This window comes from Oncorhynchus masou, chromosome 10, assembly GCF_036934945.1.
Source record: "Oncorhynchus masou masou isolate Uvic2021 chromosome 10, UVic_Omas_1.1, whole genome shotgun sequence".
Classification (NCBI taxonomy): Eukaryota; Metazoa; Chordata; class Actinopteri; order Salmoniformes; family Salmonidae; genus Oncorhynchus; species Oncorhynchus masou.
In genome coordinates, this window is record NC_088221.1 from 9,280,271 (window position 1) to 9,307,634 (window position 27,364).

At 40.4% G+C, this 27,364-nt stretch overlaps 1 protein-coding gene across 1 annotated transcript in view; it reads left to right on the forward strand.

Annotated features, from left to right (window-relative positions):
- LOC135547098 (inactive dipeptidyl peptidase 10-like) overlaps window positions 1-27,364 on the forward strand; it is a 149,436-nt gene that overhangs the window by 66,559 nt on the left and 55,513 nt on the right. The window contains exons 4-5 of the mRNA XM_064975769.1: window positions 14,240-14,334; window positions 14,480-14,554. Of these exons, the coding sequence (XP_064831841.1) occupies window positions 14,240-14,334; window positions 14,480-14,554 (170 nt within the window). The remainder of the gene's footprint in view (window positions 1-14,239; window positions 14,335-14,479; window positions 14,555-27,364) is intronic.

Genomic DNA, 27,364 nt, shown 5'->3' on the forward strand with positions numbered 1-27,364 from the left:
CTAAGTCTACACACTCTAAAACTGCACAATTATCTTGGATACGAAGACAACTATGTAGCTAGCTGACACTACGCTAATCGAGTCGTTCAGTTGAGTGTAATAGTTTCTACAGTGCTAGTGGACAGTGGATGTTAGCTAGCTGCTTAGCTAGCTGCTGGGCAGATACGTTAGGACGACGAAATACGATAATTATGCAATTGTCGTTGATACAAAGACGGCTATGTAGCTGGCTAAGAAGAAATTGCTAAGATTAGACAAATCAAACCGTTGTACTATAACGAAATGTAATGAAAAGTTATACTACCTGCGGACCGAAGTGTAGATGCGACCGCTCGCTCCAACCGGAACCGGAACTTCTATAATGTTGTAAGAATGAATGTTGACATTACACCTTGTCTAAGTTATGGGAGTTGTCTGGGATGTTGCAAAAATATTCTTCTGATATTCACATACTTTAGGTTGCGCATAACATTCTCACATTGTTGCACAATGTTCCACAATTTACAAATTAGTCCGTATAAGAATATTTGTTTTAGGTTTAACATACCATTCCATCGGTGTTCACACAATATACATTTTTACCTTGTCTTGAAGTTCCTCAGAACATTTCAAGAACATTTAGAAAATGTTATATTTAAGCTATAACATTAACACAACATTCTCAGCATTTTCATTTAATTCATAGGACATTTGAACTGTATTTACATGCTGACCAAACTGCTCGCGCATGTTGATTTTGTCCCCCCACACCAGACACAATCAGGACACACAGGTTGAAATATCAAAACAAACTCTGAACCAATTATATTAAATTGGGGACAGGTTGAATAGCATTAAACATGTATGGAAATTTAGCTAGCTAGTTTGCTGTTGCTAGCTAATTTGTCCCGGGATATAAACATTGGGTTATTATTTTACCTGAAATGCACAAGGTCCTCTACTCCGACAATTAATGAACTGATAAAACGGTGAACCGGATTTGTTTCTTGTCATCTCTTCTCCTTTCTTCAGGCTTCTTTTTCTTCTTTGGGCGTTATATGGCGGTTGGCAACCAACTTTATGGTGTATTACTACAACCGACTGTAGTGTGGACGTCAGTTCATTTTTCAAATCACCCACGTGGGTATATGCTCCTAAAAACCAATGTCGAGATTTGAGAGGCAGGACTTGCAGCGAATGGAGCGTCACAAATAGAATCAAATTCTATTTTAGCGCCAGGCCACGTAGACGCTCGCTACCGCACGTGAGCAGTGTGGGTGCAATGATTGAATAACATGTATGTGTAAATTTATTTTGTAGCACTTTCGCACATATGACGAGTCCGGTCTGGTCAGTTAGTGAGTCATATTAAGATAACCATTATACACTTCATAAGTTGACAATCTGGACATTATTTCAGACATAGGACATTTGAACAGTTTAATCATACAAACACAACCATATTTTTTACACTTACACATTTTTGTTCCCAATCCAGTGCTTTTGTCCTTTGCGCCACCAGGGAAGCTCTCGTACAGATTCTTTTTTGAGTGTATAGCCATGCGGGTATGGTCAATCAGGAATTCCATGCTTCCTTTTTAGCCTTCTTAGACAACTAACCCAGGGAAATACTGATAACTAGGTTATTTACTATCTCTACACCCATGCTCTTTATATGCTGCATACTTCTGGGCCCATATTTACAAGGTATCCAAGACTAATGAGTGCTCATCTAGGATCACTTTTGCTTTTCACATCATGAATAATAAGACAGGGGTCGGACCATGTCAAGCATCTCAAAAACAGGAGGTTGGTGGCTCCTTAATTGGGGAGGACAGGCTGGAGCGGAATTATTGGAACAGTATCAAATATATCAAACACATGGTTTGATGCCATTCTAGTTGCCCCGTTCCAGCTTAAATGAGTGCATTTAAAAAAAAAATTAACATAATGTTTGATTTTTTGAAGTTTAAATTATGCATTTCTGACTGGATTTATAAATCTGGACAAAATAAAGACATTCTTAATTTAGTAGAATACATCCATGTGATAGCTGTGACCTTCAATCAGAACAGAAATTCTAAGTTGTTGAAATGTTCCCATCATTTTCATATGCTGTGTACTTGTAACAAAGAATTTTATGATATAGCTCTTTGCTATTGCACTTTTTTGGGGGGTCCATTTTAATTGAAAACAATCACAGTAAGGTACTTAATTATTACCTAGAAATGATTTGACATTGAGATAAAACGGCTGCATTGGACCTTTAAGGCCAGACGCTACACCCTCATATGGACTTATTTTCCTTAATCATATCACAATCCACTTTTACCAGTTGAATGTAGACACAAATATAATATTTTTTTTGTATAAAAAAATTCAGAAATACTAAAATATGAAAAATATGTCATCAGCACCCTGGGAGTTGTTGTTGCTTAATAAGAGTCTATTGATGCACCTGTACCTACAGTACGTCAACCTAAGAAACATAATAAAAAATCAACATCAAACTATGTCAGTTTAAGCTAGAGATATCAGTTCCTTTGATTGAGCTAAATCTCAATCCACCACATCCCCTATGGCGGCCTTCCGCATCTGCGATGGAAGGTGGCTGAACTACAGCAGCCTTTGTCAGCCCATGAGATATCCCCCCAAAAACGATATAGATCATACAATTCCAAAACGAATATCTAAATTATCCATGGTATGACCATCTTAAAGTAATTCCATATGTTATCTTAGCACCCCCTCCCCCCCAACAGTTTTGACTAGAGATTAACTGCCTTGCTCAAGGGCAGAACGGCAGATTTTTCCACCTTGCCAGCTCAGGGATTCAAACCAGCAGCAATTCAATTACTGGCCCAACACGCTTAACCACAAGGCCACCTGCCGCACCAGCATATGAAGTGTAAAAAATATGGTTGTACTTGTATGATTAAATGCTGTTCGAAATATCTTTTGAATTATATTAAAATGCATGTGTCTCTGTATCAGCTACAATAACACAGGAGACTGCTGAGGGGAGTACAGCTCATAATAATGTCTGGAATGGAGTAAATGGATTGATATCAAACACATTGAAACCATGTGTTTGATGTGTTCAATACCATTCCATCAATTCCGTTCCAGCCATTGCTATGAGTCTGTCATCCCCAATTAAGGTGTCATCCCCACTGGTCATCTGTTTACAATACCATCCTCAAATTTAAATTGCCATTAAATCTGGAGAGAAACATAATGGGGATGTATTCCAATCTGCTTTCTTATTCGTTAAGGAGCTATACATTTGTATGCTGAAAATATTGTTGTACTATTAGATAAAACTTAAATATACCATTTTCAAAATATACTTGAAATGTTCTGAAGACCTCCAAGAGAAGGTCAAATGTATTTTGAGTGAACATCAATAGAATAGTATGTTAAACCTAAAACACATGCTATGAACGTAATAATAACAGACGTATTTGTAAATATTGGAACATTGTGCAACCTACTATATGTGAATATCACAAGAATATTCTTGCAACATACCAGACAACTCCCATAACTTAATTAAATGTTCTGGGAACCTTAAAAGAACTTAGACCAGGTGGTCTGTCAACATTCTTACAACATTATAGAAATGTCCTGTGCAACCTAACTTAAACAGTTTATGAATGTTTTGTGCAGACTGATGTAAACATTATCTGAATGTCTGGACAGTTTTTGTGCTTTGGCTAAATGTTTGTGTCCCCACAATGTTCCCACCAGACTGTTCCCACAACCTAATGAAACATTCTGAGAACCTTTAAGGAACAGACAAAATGTGTACTGGGAACATTCTTCTAACATTAGGTAAATGTTTTGCAGCCTAAAAGAACATTTTTGACAATCTTCCGCACCACTGGACAGTTTTTACATTTTGGAAACATATATTTTGTTATGTCCCTAAAATTTTCCCACCAGATGTCGTGGAAATTCTAATCAATAATGAGGAGAGACAAGGTCAATCACGAATCAGGATATTACTTTATTCAAAATGTATTAATAAGGAAAGCATAAATTGCTTCTATAATGATGATGCTGGTCACTTTCAAGTGTTGTGACGAGTAGCTCTGACATATGAAGAATACAAATATATTTTATAGAAAAGATACACCCTTTTAGTCTTCATGACAAACAACAGACGTATGGAATGGGTCACAAGGTTGAACTTGATATATGAGAAAGGGGTATCCCGCAGCAGATAGCATTTGCTTTGAAGACTGTTCTTATTTTTCAGTCTGGCCCCTAAGACGAGGCTCCTATCTTGTTCCTGGTACTTCATAGCACAGAAACACCAATTCATTATATGGCATAAATCAGTTGTCAACTCCAGATACTCCCATCTCAAGCAAAACCCCTTCTTGATCACACGCCTGGACAAGCTCACTGAGAGAAGTGAGCCTCTAGGTCATATACTACCCCAGGATAGGTGCAACATCAGAGATGACATACAATGGTTTCCCCCAAGGCCGAAGGAGGGAGTGACTGGCACACAGACATTGTGGAGTAATTGGTTCTCCATTAATCGCGCCATCCCTTCACATGGTTTAGAATAGGTAAAGACACATTCACATATGAAGACAATGTTCACTCCTGTCCTCCTCTCTTTCTGATACTCTGCATAGCACAAGAGACATGTGAAAGGCAAGCCTGACCTCTCCCCTCTATGGGCCCGAGGTGACTGAGCCACAGCTGAGGGACGAAGTGCAACTACCAACACCAGAGTCCGAAGGGATACATTCTAATAGCAATCATATCATATACGCATATTATATAGATGATCTATGTTACCTAACTAGTTATGATTCTTCTGCCACACAGACTGTTCCCACATCTAATGAAACATTCTTGGAACCTTTTAAAGAACAGATTAAATGCGTTCTAGGAACGTTCTTGTAACATCAGGCAAATGTTTTATACGACATTCTATAATTATTAGCCGACTGGACAGTTTTTGTGTTATGAGAATCTAACGAATGTTCCGAGAACTTTCACCAATTTTGGTTTGCTAGATAGACTCTATTTCACAACATCTGAGGTTTTTGTGTTGTACCCGCCATTGGTTGAGACACAACATGCTCTTGAATACAGGGTGGGTGTCATTTCAATCATAGAAATAGCTTGGACCTATCCCTTCAGACCACTGCAATTTAGCTAATACACCATTGAAATTTTAATTGAATTACAATTTTTACTTCTAATTATTACCACAAAGATGACCACCAGTCCATCCACCGTCGAATGTCAACTTAAATGATCATGTCTATTCTAGTATCTATATTTCTACGATTTCAATAGGTTTCCTATGGTGTATTGACAGTGTAATTTAAAACAACAGATATTCCCATATTCAAGTCAACATTCTCTGATGTGTGGACCTCCAACCATCTTTTTGGTATCACTTGAAATGTTTTATTTATATTTTATCACATTTATCAGCCAAAACATGATTGTAGTCATGAGCAAGCTGTGTCTCAACCTATGGTGGGCACAACACAAAAACATTAGATTCTGTAAAATAGGGTCTAAGCTTCAACATGTGCGAATATGAAACAAATCTGAGTTTGTGTTTTTTGATAATTGAGGCTAGAGGGAGAAAAAAAAGTGAATTTATATTATAAAATGTATTGTTTTTGAAATTATAAAATAGTTTGACAACCCTGTATGTAAGCTTCTAAATTATATACATCTCAACTGTTTATCTTTTCCTGTGATGAAGACATGGCTGTTACAGTAGGTCCAAAAAGTCACTTCTGAACACTTCTCCAATAGGCGAATATGGATGGGAGGTTTCGTTCAAATCAAAAGTGGTGCTGTCAGAAAGTGATTGAAATCAAATGGATATACCCTATTATTTGTCAGGTTTGACTATCAGACATAACTTCTGTTTCACTGGTATTGTTCTACAAAGTAGGACGGAAGGACTGACACATGCCATCAAAAATGATCATTAGGAATTTCATGTTAGTATGTTATATCAGAATCTATTGTCAATATCAAATACCTTGATATTTCACAGACTGCCCTAGGAGGAAACCAATTCTGCATTGTCAATCATCTGTCGTCTGGTGTTTGTTCATGTACGTACTGTATGTGTGTGTGTGTTCAGTTTGCCTGGGTTACAGCGGCAGATGCCACAGACAGAACTCAAGAACGCAATCAAACCAACGGTTTAAGAAAAAATGATTTGCTCAGTATGTCCCCTCAATCACATCTATTTTTACAAGGAACTTGTTCTTATACCCTTCTTTCCATTAGAATCTGACTCATAATGACTCCACTCCCCATGGCCATTATCATTAACTGTTTCCTGGCTGCTTGAAGGAGGAAGAAGAAGGAATCTGATTCATTAATATGATAGGCCATGCAAATTCGTTTCTTGGTAAACAGATTAGTGTGACTCATGCAGAAATTACCTGGGATCTAATCAACGGTGCATTGTCAACAAGCACATAGCGCGTGACCTTCTCACCTCATTTAACACCTGATCTACTGATCAAAAGGCACATCTCATTAGGTGGTCCAGGTACAGTATGTCATGACATGACATAGCACAAGTGGACCTTTCCTCTTTTTGTTCTCTATTGCTTTTCTATTGTTCCTCAAGCAAGGGGGGAGGCCGATGATATCACAAGTTCCCATCAGATCAAATCCTTGAATGCCCTACTCCTTGAAGTTTGCAGTTGTGTCTAAAAAACAATAGCTAGTCTTTAAACGCAATTTATTATTGAGCCGACATCTACAGCATTTACAGTGAATGTGATCTCTGCCAACGTTAGGAAAATTTACTTTAAAAGGTGCATTGTAGGGAGGCAATAACGCATGTTTTATAGACCATTTCGGTCACACGTGTTGCGTGTTGTCTATAACTATGGGCAGGTCATCACTCTAGGAAAGTGATCCAGACTTTGGTAACGCCAGTATAGGGATCACTCCGACAAAGGCATTGATTTGCAGTATAAGTAGCTAATTAGGTCTTTATTGGGTATTATTAGCCTTTCATTAGGCATAAATGGCTGGTAATACAAATTAGCTACACACTTCATATACGCAAATAAGTTCGTAATATGTGATCCCTATTTTGAAGTGTTGACAACACTTTCCATGAATCATCCCTCTTATGGGCTAGGCTGCATGTCAATGCCATGTCATAGAAGTCTGTTATGAAAGTCACAATTATAGGACTGAGGAGTATTCAGTCTATAAAAACGGAAAGAGGAATGTAATTGAGTTAAATTAAAAACTTGAGAGGAGGGACACTGCAGTCCTGACAGAGTCTGGTTGTGTGTTCCACAGCTGCGGTGTACTGTTGTCCAGCGAAAAGCCTGAAAGGTCTGTCTCATGGTTTTGAGTTTAGTTTAGTTTGCAGGGGGCTGCTGCAGGCAGATGGAGATGGAGCTTGAGGACAGGCTACAGTGGGAGGGCAGGGTAACTACAAGCCCAACCCTAAGCTGGGGATTTTCAGACTGGTAAAAGGGCCCGAGTTATTCATTATTTAACATGTTACAGAAGTAGTACATTACTTATGCATTAGAGTCTTCGTTTGTACTTTTCATTGTGGAACGTTCCATTATTTAAGTAGACAAGCACGGAAAAAGGCCTATCGATGGCTCGTAATGTTTTAAAGATCATCCTCTCACCCCTATCTCAATTAAACCTCAAATGGAAAGTTACCCAAACCCCTACAGTAACATAGTTGCCATAAAGTCGAAGTTTTGTAGTGCTACTTCACACATTATAAGTGTCTCCAAATTTAGGCTCAGAACCAGAGTTTTTGATTTCAATGAGAGATGATTTTTTACATTTGCGATGCATGCAGCGGCCTAGGTGACCGCAGTTCTTTGGAACACCAGGATTATTCCTGAGGGTCCGCAGTGCTGTCCAAACTCATGGTCGGCATCTGTTTGGGGTTAGACACTCTTTTGCAAGGACAAATCTGTAAAGGTTAAGCATTTGGGGTGGGGTTTCTACCAAGCCACATATGGAATTGTTTTAAGATGGCCATGCCATGGATCATTTAGCTATTTTATTTAGAATTGTAGGACCCTTTCAGGTATAAAAACATCTATGTAAAAATATGTATTCATAAAATGTTGAATTTGGCCTTTATTACTACAGCCCATAGAAACACATTGAATAACACTTTCATAAATGGCAAAAAAGACCGTCACAAAATAAATCTTAAGGAATAGGGTTTTGAAGTGTTTGTCCTATATCTCGGAGATATAAGAATGTAAAGTACATATTTGTAAACATATTTAACCCCTTGTTTTGTTGTTACAAATCTGCCTCCATACTTCCATTCATTTGTATGGGTTACCTTCAGACTAGTCCTGTGAATCATGTGTGGTTCGTAGAGAACACCATACAACTGAATGGAAGTCATCATGTTAGGAAAGTCTCATATTAGTTTGTAGTCCAAACGGTTCAGACACTACAGACAGAAGTTGGCACATCTGCGTTACTAACTTCAGATGAGTCCCGTGACACTTGTGGAGGTCGTAGAGAAAAAAGGAGAACATCTTTGTGTTCGTGAGTCCAAACAGTTCGGACGCTACAGGCGTTCTCTTGAGAAGACCGGATGTCTCATTGTCTGACAAACACCGCTGTAACTCGGCCACCTTCGATCGCAGATGTGGAAGGCCGATACAGGCAGATATCTCTAGCGTAAACTGACAGATTTTGATGGAGATTTTTTTTGATGTGGAATAATTATAAAGCTACTTCATTGCCATGCCTGACTCTAAATGAGCTCACAACAGGCACAAACATGTCCCTCACGCAGACACAGAAACCTGCACAAAAATAAAGAACTTGAAACACTGTACTATTTATTAACACTTTCTCTGTTTTGAAACAAAACATAAAGCTGCCGCTTTCAAGGTGCGGGACTCTAACCCGGAAGCTTACAAGAAATCCTGCTATGCCCTGCGACGAACCATCAAACAGGCAAAGGGTCAGTACAGCGCTAAGATTGAATCATACTACACCGGCTCCGATGCTCGTCTTATGTGGCAGGGCTTGCAAAATTTTTCAGACTACAAAAGGAAGCACAGCCGCGAGCTGCCCAGTGACATGAGCCTACCAGACAAGCTAAATCACATCTATGCTCGCTTCGAGGCAAGCAACACTGAGGCATTCATGAGAGCATCAGCTGTTCCAGGCGACTGAGTGATCACGCTCTCCGTAGCTGACGTGAGTAAGACGTTTGAACAGGTCAACATACACAAGACTGCGGGGCCAGTTGAATTACCAGGACGCGTGCTCCGGGCATGTGCTGACCAACTGGCAGGTGTCTTCCCTGACATTTTCAACATGTCCCTGATTGAGTCTGTAATACCATGTTTCAAGCAGACCACCATAGTCAATGTGCCCAAGAACACAAAGGAAACCTGCCTAAATGACTACAGACCCGAAGCACTCACGTCCGTAGCCATGAAGTGATTTGAAAGGTTGGTATTCTTATTTATTTTTATTTCACCTTTATTTAACCAGGTAGGCTAGCTGAGAACAAGTTCTCATTTGCAACTGCACCCTGGCCAAGATAAAGCATAGCAGTGTGAACAGACAACACATGGAGTAAACAATTAACAAGTCAATAACACAGTAGAAAAAAAGAGAGTCTATATACATTGTGTGCAAAAGGCATGAGGAGGTAGGCGAATAATTACAATTTTGCAGATTAACACTGGAGTGATAAATGATCAGATGGTCATGTACAGGTAGAGATATTGGTGTGCAAAAGAGCAGAAAAGTGAATAATATAAACAGTATGGCGATGAGGTAGGTCAAATTGGGTGGGCTATTTACCGATAGACTATGTACAGCTGCAGCGATCGGTTAGCTGCTCAGATAGCAGATGTTTGAAGTTGGTGAGGGAGATAAAAGTCTCCAACTTCTGCAATTTTTGCAATTCGTTCCAGTCACAGGCAGCAGAGAACTGGAAAAGGAGGAAAGGCGGCCAAATGAGGTGTTGGCTTTAGGGATGATCAGTGAGGTACACCTGCTGGAGCGCGTGCTACGGGTGGGTGTTGCCATCGTGAGCAGTGAACTGAGATAAGGCGGAGCTTTACCTAGCATGGACTTGTAGATGACCTGGAGCCAGTAGGTCTGGCGACGAATGGGTTAGGATTGGTTAGGCCAGTGTGATTGCGATTGCGTCATCTGTGGACCTATTGGGACGGTAAGCAAATTGGAGTGGGTCTAGGGTGTCAGGTAGGGTGGAGGTGATATGGTCCTTAATAAGTCACTCAAAGCACTTCATGATGACGAAGTGAGTGCTTGGGGGCGGTAGTCATTTAGCTCAGTTACCTTAGCTTTCTTGGGAACAGAAACAATGGTGGCCCTCTTGAAGCATGTGGGAACAGCAGACTGGGATAAGGATTGATTGAATATGTCCGTAAACACACCTGCCAGCTGGTCTGCGCATGCTTTGAGGACGCGGCCGGAGACGCCGTCTGGGCCTGCAGCCTTGCGAGGGTTAACACGTTTAAATGTTTTTCTCACATTAGCTATTACATTAGCTATTACACAAAATGTAACATCAGGGGGGGGGGGGGGGGTCAGGTGTGCTGGGTGGTGGGTTGGGGGTGTGCCCCCTCTGGGTCCCCAGTGCCAGGGTTGGGGGATGCTGTCGTATGCCAGGTATTGTTTGAGCTGCTAGTAGAAAACAGCAATCTATCCAGCATTCTTAATGTCAGCAGTGTTGTTGTAATTTCCTTCTTAATATGTGTGCGGGGGATGGGGACTGGGGATATTGTATCATTGTCAATGTCTCTTATGTTCTCAAACATGAAAACGTACAAATAAAGTAATAACATATTTAGATTCCCCAACTTTTCCTGTTTTATACAACCTGGAGCTTGGTGCACGGTTCACGACAACTGGACAGCACAGTTCATCATAGTTCCATCATCAGTAAGGATTCATATATTTATATAACTATTTTTCAAACAATTGTACACTTTTCTGCCCTACCAATATTTCATGGATTTTAAACAACTGAATATGTCAACTTTCAGGATGAATCAAACCTCTTTTCAATTCACCAATAGGCCTATATCTCGTGCGTAAAGGCTCTCCAAACCTGATTTTTTTATGAAGTAGGTAGATTCATAAATACTTTCCTAACCATAAATACTCTACAAGATCACAATATTTATTAATCTATTAAAATTAGACAAATATGCATATTTTGATGGCTTTCTTCATGTACCCTAATACTCAGAACCTGTTCTCTCTATATACCCTACTCTAGTCTGTCAAGAAATGGTACACTGTATTTAAAGGGATGGCTTTAGATAAACGTATAGTGCGCATTAGGGAGCAACACCCAAAGAGTTTGTTAGGCACCTGCATACGGTAAGTCTGAATACCAAATTCTGAGAAGTGCTTAAATTAAAACACAGAACAAAGGAAAATATTTCCCTAAGTCTGAATCAGCCCTCTTACTCAAACTCTGATAATAAAATTTATACACTAGGTTGTTCATTTTGTCATTTGGTTTCTTATTGTCCTTATGGGTCCAAAGTATTTAACACGCTTGATGAAGATGCGCAAAAATTACTGTATGAAATAATAATTTAAATACTGAGCTATATTATACGCAAAAAATATTGGGAAATGTATTATTTTATACTAATACAATTGATCAGAGAACGTTTTTTTCCTCAAAAAGGTAGGGATATGCATGATTGACACCCCTGTTTTTAATAACGACCCTTCCTCCGTACAGAATCCTTCCAGATCCTTGATATCCTTCGTCTGCGCTCAAACCACAGGTTTTCAATGGGGTTTCAAGTCCGGAGAATGAGATGGCCATTGCAAAATGTTGATTTTATGGCCAATTAAGAATTTCTTTGAGGATTTTGATGTGTGTTTGGGGTTATTGTCTTGCTGGAAGATCCACATGCAGAAAGGTTTGGCAGAGGCAGAAAGGTTTTTGGCTAATATATCCTGTCCTGGTACTGGGTAAAATTCATGAAGCCATTGACAGTCAACAAGGGCCTTAGGACCAGTGGAAGCAAAATAGCCCCATAACATCAAAGATCCACACCATATTTTACAGTAGATATGGGGTTATTTCTGCTTATGCATTCTCATTTCGATGCCAAATCCACCACTGATGTGCGTGGCCAAATAGCTCTATTTTCATGTCATCTGACCAAAGCACCGGTTCCAACCCCATACATACATTTTTATTAGTATGAAATAATATAATTTGAGCATACAATATAGCTCAGTATTTGTATTATTTATTTTATACAGTCCTTTTTGCTTACCTTTATCAAGGTTGTCAATCATTTCAGACCCCACTGTATATGGTCGTGGTAAACACAAATATTTCGACCAGTGGTCTGAGGCATCAGTTTTCTTGTTTTAGATGATGACATTTATGTCTGTGATATGCTCACAGAGGTTATGACAGGAACAAAATATGGGACGGGATTGGGCCGTGAGGGCCCCATCAACCATCAATCAAACCCATGGTAACGACAGCATGGCAACAGGGACCTGATTGGCTGTGAATGAGAAAATTGTTGACAGACAAATGAAACTCTGCTGAGAGGCGGGTATAGGTGATCAGCTCCCACTGTAGGAATCCAATATCTGCCGGGGTTGCCAGGTCTGCTGGTGTTGCCTTGTCAGTTGCATAACCCCCAAATAACCTTTTGACAGAGATGAATAACTTCATTATGTGATATCTGTCTGAGCTTGTTTCCACACAGAATGCTATGGATTGTCTTCCATCTTTGTTTTGTTTGCATTTGATCGTAACTCATGTATGAATTAGTGATTAGCAATGCATGCTATCATTTGCTCAATGTGTGTGTGTGTGTGTGTGTGTGTGTGTGTGTGTGTCTGCCATTTGCAGTACCGCTGGATGATATTTCAGGGTCATGTCTGCATATGACATCACATAGCAGATAATACTGTGGCATTCAACAACAAGAACACAGGACAAAATACAAGCTACATACAAGTATTCACACACCTTGACTTTTCCACGTTTGGTTGTGTTACAAAGTGGGTTTAAAACTGTTTTAATTGGACATTTTTGGTCAACTATCCACACAAAATACATGATTTTTTATTTTTTTATTAGATAAATACATGTTAGATTCACATTTGGCAGCAATTACGGCTGTGAGACTTTCTGGGTAAGTCTATAAGGTTTCCACACCTGGATTGTGCAACATTTGCCCATTATTGTTAAAAGAAATATTCAAGCTCTGTCAATTTGGTTGTTGATCATTGCTAGACAATCATTTTCAGGTCTTGCCACAGATTTTCTGAACAGATTTATGTCAAAACTGTAACTTGGCCACTCAGGAACTTTCACTGTCTTCTTGGTAAGCAACTCCAGTGTAGATCTGTCCCTGTGTTTTAGATCATTGTCCTTATATCATCCATGCTCAAAGGGATATTGAATGTCAGCTTTTTTTTAACCATCTACCAAGTGATGCCCTTCTTTGCGAGGCATTGGAAAAACTGCCTGGTCTTAGTGGTTGAATCTGTGTCGGAAATGTACTGCTCAACTGAGGCACCTTACTAAACAGGAGTTTGGTGGCACCTTAATTGGGGGAACGGGCTTGTGGTGAAGAGTGGAGTGAGTGGAATGGTATCAATAAATGGTTTCCAGGTGTTTGATGCCATTTCATTTTCTCCATTCCAGCCATTATTTATCAGCCGTTCTCCCCTCAGGAGCCTTCTGCTATTCCACAACAAAATGTGTAAAAAGTAAAAAGGGTGTGAATAGTTTCTGATGGCACTGTGTGTGAAAAGCATATCCCATCAATAGAGAACATACAGATTTTTGTATAAAAAAAAATGTAACTTAATAAGGTGACTAATTGTTTCTATGCACCATGAAATTATTATTTGGCTACATATATGGTGATCACAGTGCAGTCACACGCTTACGTGTATGAATGGAGTCAGTGCCGTCATGTCAGTATTGTTATTTGATTTTCCAGAGACAATGAGGTGACAGTGTACTGGACATTCTGTCTTTGCTATGCTGAAGAAAAGCAAGGAAATTGGGATAGAATGGAGACTTTTATTGTCAAAAGTTTGGCTACAAAGCCTTATTCAAGGTACAGTTCTGATTTTGACAGCCATCCAGCCTTGCATTCAAATGGCAACAAAGGCCTTGCAATTTCTTCTTAGTAGAAAAATCGACAGAGGAATTGTTTCAGAAAGACATGTTTTTTCTTATTTGTCTCTCCTTTCATAGACTCAGAAGTGATCTACAGGAATCGCGATGGCCATGTAATCAAGTTTAACATCCTCACCAATGAGACTGAAATTGTACTGACAAACACAACATTTGTAAGTGAAAACCCTTTACCATCGGAACATGCATGCACACAGACTTACTCAAACATATACCCTGCCACTCAAAGTGACATGTTAGCAAACGGATATACCCACTTAAAAATGCTCTCCCTCTCTTTTCCCCTTCTTTGTCTTGTAGGTCAATTTCAATGTTGCAAAGTACTCCGTTTCCCCGGACTTGAAATATGTGCTCTTTGCCTATGATGTTAAACAGGTAAACTGTATTATCTTTTTATTTTAATGCTCTTAATCCCCCCACACTCCATTTGAATCTCTCTCTCTCTCTCTCTCTCTCTCTCTCTCTCTCTCTCTCTCTCTCTCTCTCTCTGTCTCTCACACATTCTATAGCGCACTATTAAATATTACAATAAACTCAATCTTAAAGGCATGCATACTACACCAGTGTTTCCCAACTCCTGTCCAACAACACACATGTTTGTTGTAGCCACAGAAAACTGATTCAACTCATTGAGGGCTTAATGATTAGTTGACAAGTTGAATCAGGTGTACTTGTCCCCCAAAAAATGTGTGCTGTTGTGGGTACTCGAGGACTATGGTGTATTCATTACAGAAACCTTTTACCGTTCAGAACCAAATGGAAGCAAACAGAGCTAAACAAGAGTTTCTATTGGACAAATTCAGGTAGGTCCGTTTTAGGTTAGTTCCGTTTGCTTCTGTCTAAGAAATGTTTTACAACAGAATTAGCAGTATAAATACACCCCTGTAGTTGGCAAACCTGTGCATGTGCCCTGTGTTGTCCCTTTCTTTTGACGTGTAATGTTATGTTGTATTTCATAGATAGACAAGCTCGGAATTGATTATGAAAGATATGTATAGAGGCTGTCATTTGTTCACCATTTATCACCATTTAATCTGTTCACAGTATATGTTTAGGCACTTACTGTATGAACACAATCTCTGGGCCCTTGGGAAATTGTTCAGTTGAACAAACAGGGCAATACCGGTATAGTATGTTGGAATGAAAAAAAGCACAGAATAACGTTGCGGCATTTGAACAAGTATGTCCACATCAACTGGTGTAGGTTGAAGTTATTGACAGAGTTTCCCCCTAGAAATCTCTGGAAGTCTCACCCTACAGTAGCTCTAAAATTACGCGCCTTTATCTCATTACTGAGGTATCCAAGAGCCGTTAAGCTTTATAAACACTCGTAATCTCTGTGTCAATCGTAACAATAGGATATGTTTTCTTTGCTGGTAAACATTTTGTAGTGCTCTTCAAGGTTTTAAATCCTCCAGGTCTATGTTGATCCAATGCATTGTATTTGCAATAATAATTAGAGAATAGCTTCAAGCTAATCAGGTTTGAGTAGGTCGTACCCAATGATATATATATATAAACCCTGGATTGCTGATGCTATGTGTTGGCCTTTGAGAGGCTTTGAAGCTACTGGTCGGCTATATTGGCACTCCCCAGAAGGAACAGTCCGACATAGGATTTAATGGAATCAAATAAGGACAAAATTACTGACATTGAAGTATTTTTGTGTTGTAGTGGGGATGGAAACATTAGTAATCTCCAAAGATTATTATTTAAGGAAAATGTTTTTCGATACTTATTCATTTTTTTAAATGTTTAGCTCACATAATATAATTTAAAAGTACGCAGTAACATGTCTGTAATAAAATACATGTCGCAAAAACGAATGTAGACATTAATAAATGTTTATAGCTTTTCTATAGCTTCCAAAATATTTTTTTACAATGGTGTAATGCATTAACCAAGATGGAGGCACCATGGCTTCAACACAGTGTCCCCTATCAGTCATAGAGTGTACATATAAATAATTGGTTGTACCTCACCAAACAAGAGTGTATAACCGGGATTTCCGTTTTTATTTGATTTATTTAACCTTTTTTTAACTAGGCAAGTCAGTTAAGAACAAATTGTTATTTACAATGACGGCCTACCAAAAGGCAAAAGACCTCCTGTGGGGACGGGGACTGGGATTCAATTATTATATATTTTTTCAAATAACATATAAATATAGGACAAAACACACATCACAACAAGAGAGACAACACTACATAAAGAGAGACCTAATACAACAACATAGCAAGGCAGCAACACATGACAACACAACATGGTAGCAACACAACATGGTAGCAGCACAAACCATGGTACAAACATTACTGGGCAGAGACAATTGCACAACGGGCAAGAAGGTAGAGACAACAATATGTCACACAAAGCAGCCACAGCTGTCAGTAAAAGTATCCATGATTGAGACTTCGAATGAAATGATTAAGATAAAACTGTGCAGTTTGAGTGCCTGTTGCAGTTCGTTCCAGTCACTAGCTGCAGCGAACTGAAAAGACGAGCGACCCAGGGATGTGTATGCTTTGGGGGACCTTTTAACAGAATAGGGTTGGCAGAACGGGTGTTGTATGTGGAGGATGAGGGATGCAGTAGATATCTCAGATAGGGGGGAGTGAGGCCTAAGAGGGTTTTATAAATAATGATCAACCAGTGGGTCTTGCGACAGGTATACAGAGATGACCAGTTTACAGAGGAGTATAGAGTGCAGTAATGTGTCCTATAAGGAGCATTGGTCTATGTGTCCTTTAAGGAGCATGGTCATCTGAATCAGGGTTAGTTTGGCAGTTGGGGTGAAAGAGGAGCGATTACGATATATGAAACCAAGTCTAGATTTTACTTTAGCCTGCAGCTTTGGTATGTGCTGAGAGAAGGACAGTGTACTATCTAGCCATACTCCCAAGTAATTGTATGAGGTGACTACCTCAAGATCTAAACCCTCAGAGGTAGTAATCACACCTGTGGGTCAAGGTGCATTCTTCTTGCCAAACCATATGACCCTTGTTTTGGACGTGTTCAGAACAAGGTTAATAAGGGTAGAGAAAGCTTATTGGACACTAAGAAAGCTTTGTGGTAGAGCATTTAACACAAAATCCGGGGAGGGGCCAGCTGAGTATAAGACTGTATCATCTGCATATAAACAGTTGAGAGACCTTCCTACTGCCTGAGCTATGTTGTTGATGTAAATTTGAGAAGAGCATTGGGCTTAGGATTGAGCCTTGGGCTACTCCCTTGGTGACAGGCAGTGGCTGAGATAGCAGATTTTCTGACTTTATACAATGCACTCTTTGAGAGAGGTAGTTAGCATACCAGGCCAAAGGCCCCTCAGAGACACCAATATTCCTTAGCCAGCCCACAAGAATGGAATGGTCTACCGTATCAAAAGCTTTGGCCAAGTCAATAAAAATAGCAGCACAAAATTGCTTAGAATCAAGAGCAATGGTCACATCATTGGGGACCTTTAAGTCTTTCTTTAATTCTGTGAAAAACACTTGCATCTTTTATCAATGTTTATTATGAGTATTTCTACAAAATCACCAGATGTTTTGGAATCAAAACATTACTGCACATAACGCCACAATGTAAACTGAGATTTTTGGATATAAATATGCACATTATCAAACAAAACATACATGTATGTGTAACATGATGTCCTATGAGTGTCATCTGATGAAGATCATCAAAGGTTAGTGATTAAATTTATCTATATTTCTGCTTTTTGTGACTCCTATCTTTGGCTGGAAAATGGCTGTGTGTTTTTGTGACTTGACTCTGACCTAATATAGTTAGATGTTGTCAGATGGTTTAGACCCTTTCTTCTTTAACCTCTTGAAACTCTGGGGGCGCAATTTCATTTTTGGATGAAAACCGTTCCCGTTTTAAACAAGATATTTTGTCACAAAAAGATGCTCAACTATGCATATAATTGATAGCTTTGGAAAGAAAGCACTCTGAATTTTCCAGAACTGCAAAGATATTGTCTGTGAGTGCCCTAGAACAGGAGCTACAGGCAAAACCAAGATGAAACGGCAACCAGGAAATGAGCAGGATTTTTGAGGCTCTGTTTTCCATTGTCTCCTTATATGACTGAGAATGCGAGAGGAATGAGCCTGCCCTATCTATCGTTTCCCCAAGGTGTCTGCAGCATTGTGACGTATTTGTAGGCATATCATTGGAAGATTGACCATAAGAGACTACATTTTCCAGGTGTCCGCCCGGTGTCCTCCGTCAAAATTGGTGCGTCATTTTCAGCTGCTGGTATTTTTCCATGGGATTCTGAGGGGAAAGCAGGCTTCCACGAATGGCATATCAATGAAGAGATATGTGAAAAAACACCTTGAGGATTGATTCTAAACAACGTTTGCCATGTTTCGGTCGATATTATGGAGTTAATTCAGAAAAAGTTTGACGTTTTGGTGACTGAATTTTCGGTTCGTTTTGGTAGCCAAATGTGATGTACAAAACGGAGCGAATTCTCCTACACAAAGATTCTTTCAGGAAAAACTGAACATTTGCTATGTAACTGAGAGGCTCCTCATTGAAAACATCCGAAGTTCTTCAAAGGTAAATGATTTTATTTATTTGGTTATCTGGTTTTTGTGAAAATGTTGCGTGCTAAATGCTAAGCAAAATGCTAAGCTAGCTTGCAATACTCTTACACAAATGCTTGATTTGCTATGGTTCAAAAGCATATTTTGAAAATCTGAGATGACAGTGTTGTTAAGAAAAGGCTAAGCTTGAGAGCAGGCATATTATTTTCATTTCATTTGCGATTTTCAGAAATCGTTAACATTGCGTTATGCTAATGAGCCTGAAAATACTTCCCCCTATCCCCAACAAGTTAAGGTTACAGTGACACGCCCATAACCTGAGCGGAAACCAGATTGCATACCAGAGAGAATTCTATTGACATCAAGAAAGCCAATCAGTTGATTATTAGCAAGTTTTTACAACACTTTTGATAAACACGGCAAAATAGAAATAGGCCTAATAACTGTTAGGATCAGCTTGATCTCCCCTTTAAATGAAGGACGAACTGTGGCTGCCTTCCAAGCAATGGGAACCTCCCCAGAAAGGAGAAACAAGTTAAAAAGGTCAGAGATAGGCTTGGCGATGATAGGGGCAGCAACCTTAACAGTTTTCCAGAACATCTTGGGGTTAGACCCACAGAGAGAGAACTGCTTCTTAAAATAACTAACTTTGGCTTTCCAGATAGCCTGATGTCTCATTTGCCTGAACAACAGCCAGTCAGCCTAAGTATGTGTGTGCCGAGCATTTCGCCAAATTTTTGAGGTGGAGTAACTCTGCAAGATTTAATTCTCATTTTCTTCTAATTTTCTTCATGGGGTGTGTTTGTTAACAATATCACTGTAATGATCAAAAAAGAAGGTCCAAGCATCTTCGACAGAGGGGATCAAGCTGATTCTATACCATTTTACAGAGGCCAGTTTATGAAGGAAAGGCTTGCTCATTAAAGTTTTTTAGCAAGCCTCTATGACAAATCAGGACAGGTTGTTTCACTGAGAAGCCATTAAGAACACAGGCTGTAAAACAGTGATCACTAAGGTCATTACAGAAGACACCAGACTGATATCTATCAGGATTATTTGTGAGGATAACACCAAGAAGAGTAGCCTTTTCTGGGTGTTTGAAGTCATACCTTGTGGGGTTGGTAATAATCTGAGAAAGATTTCGGGAGTCAAATTGTTTTAGGACTTGGTCAGGTTTAAGTATGTTCCAGTTTTGGTCACCTAGCAGGACAAATTCAGACTTGGTGTAAGGGCCCAGGAGAGAGCTTAGGGCAGGTAGGTTACAGGCTGTTGCTGATGGAGGATGATAGCACCCAGCAACAGTCAACAAAGAGCTATTTGAAAGTTGAATACTTAAAACCAGCAAATCAAATTGTTTGGGGACAGACTTGGTGGAGATAACTACTGCACTTAAGGTGATGCTTGGTAAAGATTGCCACTCCCCCACCTTTGGAAGATCTGACTTGCCAAAAAAGGTTATAACCAGAAAGGTTAACATCAGTATTCAAAACACTATTCCTTAACCACGTCTCAGTAATGACCAACACATTTGGATTGGAGCTCTGAACCCATACTTTCAATTGATCCTTTTAGGTAATAACCTTCTCGGGTTAACGTGCAGAAAACCCAGGCTTTTACGGGAGCAGAAATCAGTGAAGCAGATTTTTTAATTTTTTTTTTATTTCACCTTTATTTAACCAGGTAGGCTAGTTGAGAACAAGTTCTCATTTGCAACTGCGACCTGGCCAAGATAAAGAAGAAGATATCAAAGCACAAGTCAGAATTGGGGCTAGCAACCGTAGATGGGCCAGGGTGTACATGCACATTTCCAGATATCATCAACAGTAATACTATCAAGGTACGGCATAGTACAGGGAGAGCTCTGCAATGCTGATTTATGACATCTGAATGTTCATCAGATGGCAACAAGATCATATTGTGTACAGTAATTTCATCAGGTAACATGAATACAAAGCTGGCGAGCGGTGTTAAGAATGGAATGGGAGGCAAAAAGTCTGTGTAACCAATAGAGAGTCAGAGTCGAGAGTTTACCCATGGAGTATAATAATGAAGTCCATTGTTTACTTGACATGACAATCGCTCTGTGAGGAAATTGTGTTGTATTTCATTTGATGACAGATCTCAATCAAATAGACCAAGGATATTTGAAGGATAAAACATTGTGTAACATTGATGAAGTAGCATTTATATTCAGTGGCTCGCCGCCTTCAAATGAGGCTGAATATGTACATTAGGTCCTACCTCGCCTATCCCCTCAAGGCTGATTACTGAACAAATGAGCCTGGCGGGAATCACAAAGGAAGATGAAGGAGAGACAGAATCTTTTAGAGCTATCTCATCAGGACTATACGGGGGTCACGGTAACCGAAATAGCCCAATGTTGTGTGATTTAGCAGGCCAAAAGCAGCACCTGGGGCCCTAAGCACCGTTTTCACCATATCCGTATTCCCTCCCACTCTAAATGGGACTAGATTGGGTCTGGCAGACCCCTGAGACTGGATGGTCGTCACAGCACTGGCACCTTGAAGGCCCATGCTATTATAGTTAATCTGATGGGTCCAATGTGCTGTAAGGGTCCAGAATTGCTACGGTAACCTGAGGGCCAAATACTGACTGCTGTCAGGGTTGCACTGATTCTGTCATTCACACTGGGCCAACATTGTGCACAAAATATGTAAGGTAGCAAAATATTATACGGCATCGGTAGCTTCAGGGACCATTTTGCTTTGATACTCGTAGGGGTGCAGCCTGCTCTTACGTTCATTGCACAGGCACCTCTAGAGCGGCTTACAGCATAAAATAATTCCCACCCTCGAGTGTTCTATTGATCTCCCCCTACTCTCCTCCCCTTTTGCTGACAAATGAATCGATCCCAGTGGGGCTGGAGACACAAATAAACTTGTTTTGGGGTGAGAGTGCTAAGAAAGCTGGCTCATTGGCTCTCTGCTATGTTGGTGCTAGAATGTGCTAGAATTTGCTTAAGTTTCTTCACTGTATTTGGTTAAGGCACCTCTGTAACCAACAGCCAGTTGAGCAAAGTTTTTCCTTAAATGTGGTCATGTTCAAATAAGGGCAGTAAACTAGGCCTTTAGTTTCTAAATGCAAGTAAGTCACCTGTTTTTAGACACATGATTAAATAAAACAATCATTCCCATTTGTATTCAACTGTCCTACTGTATGTAACACAGTTATTAACAGCCTTAAACATGTTATTACTATGTAATAAACTCTTTTCACACGTACAAGCATCCAAATACTATTTTCATTTCAAATACTATTTTGTAACATTTATTTACCCAGAGGGTGAAAGCAGCCATTGGAAACCTTGGCATGCATTTCTCCGTTAGCTGGTCCAGTGGACTCTTCTCTGAGGCTGTATAGAAGAGCGCCTAAAGCTGTCTGAACCAGTCTAGATATTTAATCATGTGTTTTAATCTGTGGGCCCCTGCTCCCAGGCACGTGCCACACACTGCCAGAGATTAGGGGATCTCTGGGATAATATATAGAACCATGATCCTCCACACCTCTCCCATAAATCAAGAGAATCCATGTTTTCATTTCATTCAATCCGATTTGCATACGTAATATCAGGGGAGGGGGGAGGAGGGAGCGGGCAAGTCACCTTGGCAGTGGAAGAGGAGCAAGGAAAAGAGGGAGGGAAGGATGGGAAGGATGGTCAGTGTGTGCCGTCATTAATACAATATGGTCTTTTCATTGGTTTGGGCAGATAAGTTTCCCTCTGTGTGGATTTATATTAAACTTTTGCAGTGTTAATGGTGTTTGATAAAACTGCCCTGTGCAGACCACTCGTATTCAACATTGAGTTCCAGCAAAAGTTTTAGTGCAGTAGGAGTTGAAAATGTCAACCTACTTGTCTTTGATTAAATCATCATACTGAACACAAAGGTCATTGTGCCAGCTCTTGAAAAGATGTAGTGAGGGAAACAATGTGAAACATTTCGAAATTATCCTCTAACTGTACACCTGATACTGGAACTGATATTAGCCATTTTATCATCATATACAGAGTAGGACATTTTATCAAACCTCGAGATGACGAGCAGCTCAGAGAGAGTGAATTCCACCCTGCAGCAAAGATATCTGCGCAATTAGGTTCTTAAAATGTTCTTAAAACACTTTCTCAGACACTCAAAGTAGTATCTGACAGGCAGTTTAAACTTTTTTGCCAAAGGTCAAAGTGTGTTTGGAAGTAAACATCTAACTGGAGGGAGTCAATAGGGTTCAAATAAAAATCACAGAGTCCATTCCTCTTCTTGTGCCTTCCCAGGGAACAAGAGTCTGGTTTTGCTGTGGATATTTCACAAAAAGCTCATTACCTCTAGTTCCAAATGATTACCTTGAATTTGTTTTAAATCAAATCAAATTTTATTTGTCACATACACATGGTTAACAAATGTTATTGCGAGTGGAGCGAAATGCTTGTGCTGTGACGGTTTTCATGCGGTGAAAGAGAGTCGGACCAAAATGCAGCGTGCAGATTGCGATCCATGTTTAATGAACAAAACGTAACACGAATCTAAATACAAACACTACAAAACAAAGAACGTAACGAAAACCAAAACAGCCTATACTAGTGTAAACTAACACAGATACAGGAACAAGGACACTAAGGACAATCACCCACTAAACACACAAAGAATATGGCTGCCTAAATATGGTTCCCAATCAGAGACAACGATAACCACCTGACTCTGATTGAGAACCGCCTCAGGCAGCCATAGACTAACGCTAGACATCCCACAAAACCCCAAGACAAAAACACACCACAATAACCCATGTCACACCCTGGCCTGACCGAATAAATGAAGAATAAACATAATATATTTCAACCAGGGCGTGACATGTGCTTCTAGTTCTGACAATGCAGTAATAACCAATGAGTAATCTAACCTAACAATTTCACAACAGCTACCTTATACACACAAGTGTAAAGGGATGAAGAATATGTACATAAAGATATATGAATGAGTGATAGTACCGAGTACAATATATACATATGAGATGAGTCATGTAGGTTATGTAAACATTATATTAAGTGGCATTGTTTAAAGTGGCTAGTGATACATTTTTTTTACATGTATGGCAGCAGCCACTTAATGTTAGTGGTGGCTGTTTAACAGTTTGATGGCCTTGAGATAGAAGCTGTTTTTCAGTCTCTCGGTCCCTGCTTTGATGCACCTGTACTGACCTTGCCTTCTTGAAAGTAGTGGGGTGAACAGGCAGTGGCTCGGGTGGTTGTTGTCCTTGATGATCTTTATGGCCTTCCTTTGACATTGGGTGGTGTTGTTGTCCTGGAGGGCAGGTAGTTTGCCCCCTGTGATGCGTTGTGCAGACCTCACTACCCTATGGAGAGCCTTGCGGTTGTGGGAGGAGCAGCTGCCGTACCAGGCGGTGATACAGCCCGACAGGATGCTCTCGATCTGAGGGGGGGGAGATGTTGTTACCTACCCTCATCATCTGGGGGTGGCCCGTCAGGAAGTCCAGGACCCAGTTGCACAGGGCGGGGTCGAGACCCAGGCTCTCGAGCTTGATGACGAGTTTGGAAGGTACTATGGTGTTAAATGCTGAGCTGTTGTCGATGAACAGCATTCAAACATAGGTATTCCTGTTGTCCAGATGGGATAGGGCCGTGTGCAGTGTGGTTGCATCGTCTGTGGACCTATTGGGGCGGTAATTAAATTGGAGTGGGTCTAGGGTGTCATGTAGAGCGGAGGTGATATGGTCCTTGACTAGTCTCTCAAAGCACTTCATGATGACGGAAGTGAGTGCTACGGGGCGGTAGTCGTTTAGCTCAGTTACCTTAGCTTTCTTGGGAACAGGAACAATGGTGGCCCTCTTGAAGCATGTGAGAACAGCAGACTGGGATAAAGATTGATTGAATGCGAGGGTTAACACGTTTAAATGTTTTACTCACGTAGGCTGCAGCGAACGAGAGTTCGCAGGTTTTTGGTTGCGGGCTGTGTCAGTGGCACTGTATTGTCCTCAAAGCGAGCAAATACGTTGTTTAGTCTGTCTGGGAGCAAGACATCCTGGTCCGCGACGGGGCTGTTTTTATTTTGTAATCCTTGATTGACTTTAGAACCTGCCACATACCTCTTGTATCTGAGCCGTTGAATTGCGACTCTACTTTGTCTCTATACTGACGCTTAGCTTGTTTGATTGCCTTGCGGAGGGAATAGCTACACTGTTTGTATTCGGTCATGTTCCAGGTCACCTTGCCCTGGTTAAAAGCAGTGGTTCGCGCTTTCAGTTTCGCGCGAATGCTGCCATCAATCCACGGTTTCTGGTTGGTGAATGTTTTAACTTCTTGCGTCGAGCAATCCCGTATCCGGGAGCGTAATCATAGCCTCAAGCTCATTACCATAACGCAACGTTAACTATTCATGAAAATCGCAAATGAAATGAAAGAAATATATTCACTCACAAGCTTAGCCTTTCGTTAACAACACTGTCATCTCAGATTTTCAAAATATGCTTTTCAACCATAGCTACACAAGCATTTGTGTAAGAGTATTGATAGCTAGCATAGCATTAGACTAGCATTCAGCAGGCAACATTTTCACAAAAACAAGAAAAGCATTCAAATAAAATCATTTACCTTTGAAGAACTTTGGATGTTTTCAATGAGGAGACTCTCAGTTAGATAGCAAATGTTCAGTTTTTCCCCCCAAAATTATTTGTGTAGGAGAAATCGCTCCGTTTTGTTCATCACGTTTGGCTAAGAAAAACCACCGAAAATTCAGTCATTACAACTTTTTCCCAAATTAACTCCATAATATCGACAGAAACATGGCAAACGTTGTTTAGAATCAATCCTCAAGGTGTTTTTCTCATATCTATTCGATGATAAATCATTCGTGGCAGTTGGGTTTCTCCTCTGAAGCAAATGGTAAAATGCACGCAGCTGGAGATTACGCAATAATTTCTACGGAGGACACCAAGCGGGCACCTGGTAAATGTAGTCTCTTATGGTCAATCTTCCAATGATAGGCCTACAAATACGTCACAATGCTGCAGACACCTTGGGGAAACGACAGAAAGTGTAGGCTCATTCCTGGCGCATTCACAGCCATATAAGGAGACATTGGAACACAGCGCCTTCAAAATCTGGGCCATTTCCTGTTTGAAATTTCATCTTGCTTTCGCCTGTAGCATCAGTTCTGTGGCACTCACAGATAATATCTTTGCAGTGTTTTCTTTCCAAAGCTGTCAATTATATGCATAGTCAAGCATCTTTTCGTGACAAAATATCTTGTTTAAAACGGGAACGTTTTTTTATCCAAAAATTAAAAGAGCGCCCCTATATCGAAGAAGTTAATAGTTGCTGTGGGTTCGACATCGCCAAATCACTTGCTAATGAACTCGCTCAGTGTATCAGCGTATTCGTCAATGTTGTTGTTTGACGCAATGCGGAACATATCCCAATCCACGTGATCGAAGCAATCTTGAAGCGTGGAATCAGATTGGTCGGACCAGCGTTGAACAGACCTGAGAGCGGGAGCTTCCTGTTTAGTTTCTGTCTATAGGCTGGAAGCAACAAAATGGAGTCGTGGTCAGCTTCTCTGAAAGGAGGGCGGGGGAGGGCCTTATATGCGTCGCGGAATTTAGAATAACATTGATCCAGGGTTTTGCCAGCCCTGGTAGCACAATCAATATGCTGATAGAATTTAGGGAGTCTTGTTTTCAGGTTAGCCTTGTTAAAATCCCCAGCTACAATGAATGCAGCCTCAGGATATGTGGTTTCCAGTTTACATAGAGTCAAATAAAATTTGTTCAGGGCCATCGATGTGTCTGCTTGGTGGGGAATATATGCGGTTGTGATTATAATCAAAGACAATTCTCTTGGTAGATAATGCGGTCAATATTTGATTGTGAGGAATTCTATGTCAGGTGAACAGAAGGACTTGAGTTCCTGTATGTTGTTATGATCACACCACGTAATCATAAAGCATACCCGCCCCTCTTCTTACCAGAAAGATGTTTGTTTCTGTCGGCGCGATGCGTGAAGAAACCAGCTGGCTGTACCGACTCCGATAGCGTGTCTCGAGTGAGCCATGTTTCCGTGAAGCAAAGAACGTTACAGACTCTGATGTCTCTCTGGAATGCTACCCTTGCTCGGGTTTCATCAATCTTGTTGTCAAGAGACTGGACATTGGCGAGTAGTATGCTCTAGAGCGGTGCGCGATGTGCCCTGACCAGAAGACAGTTTCGTCTGCCCCTTTTACGGCGTCGTTGTATTGGTTCGTCGGCTGGGATTCGATCCATTGTCCCGGGTGGTGGGCAAAACACAGGATCCGCTTCGGGAAAGTCGTATTCCTGGTCGTAATGATGGTGAGTTGACGTTGCTCTTATATCCAGTAGTTCCTCCCGACTGTATGTAATAATACCTAAGATTACCTGGGGTACCAATGTAATAAATAACACATAAAAAAAAAAATACTGCATAGTTTCCTAGGAACGCGAAGCGAGGCGGCCATCTCTGTCGGTGCATGAAGTTGCGGCGCATCTAAACGCATGGGCGTTTTAGTTCCTAGCCAGGGATGTGTTTTCACAGAGCTTTAACCCTTACCTGCGTCTCTGTTGCTTAGCAGCTTATAGCAACTGAGGTAGATGAGAC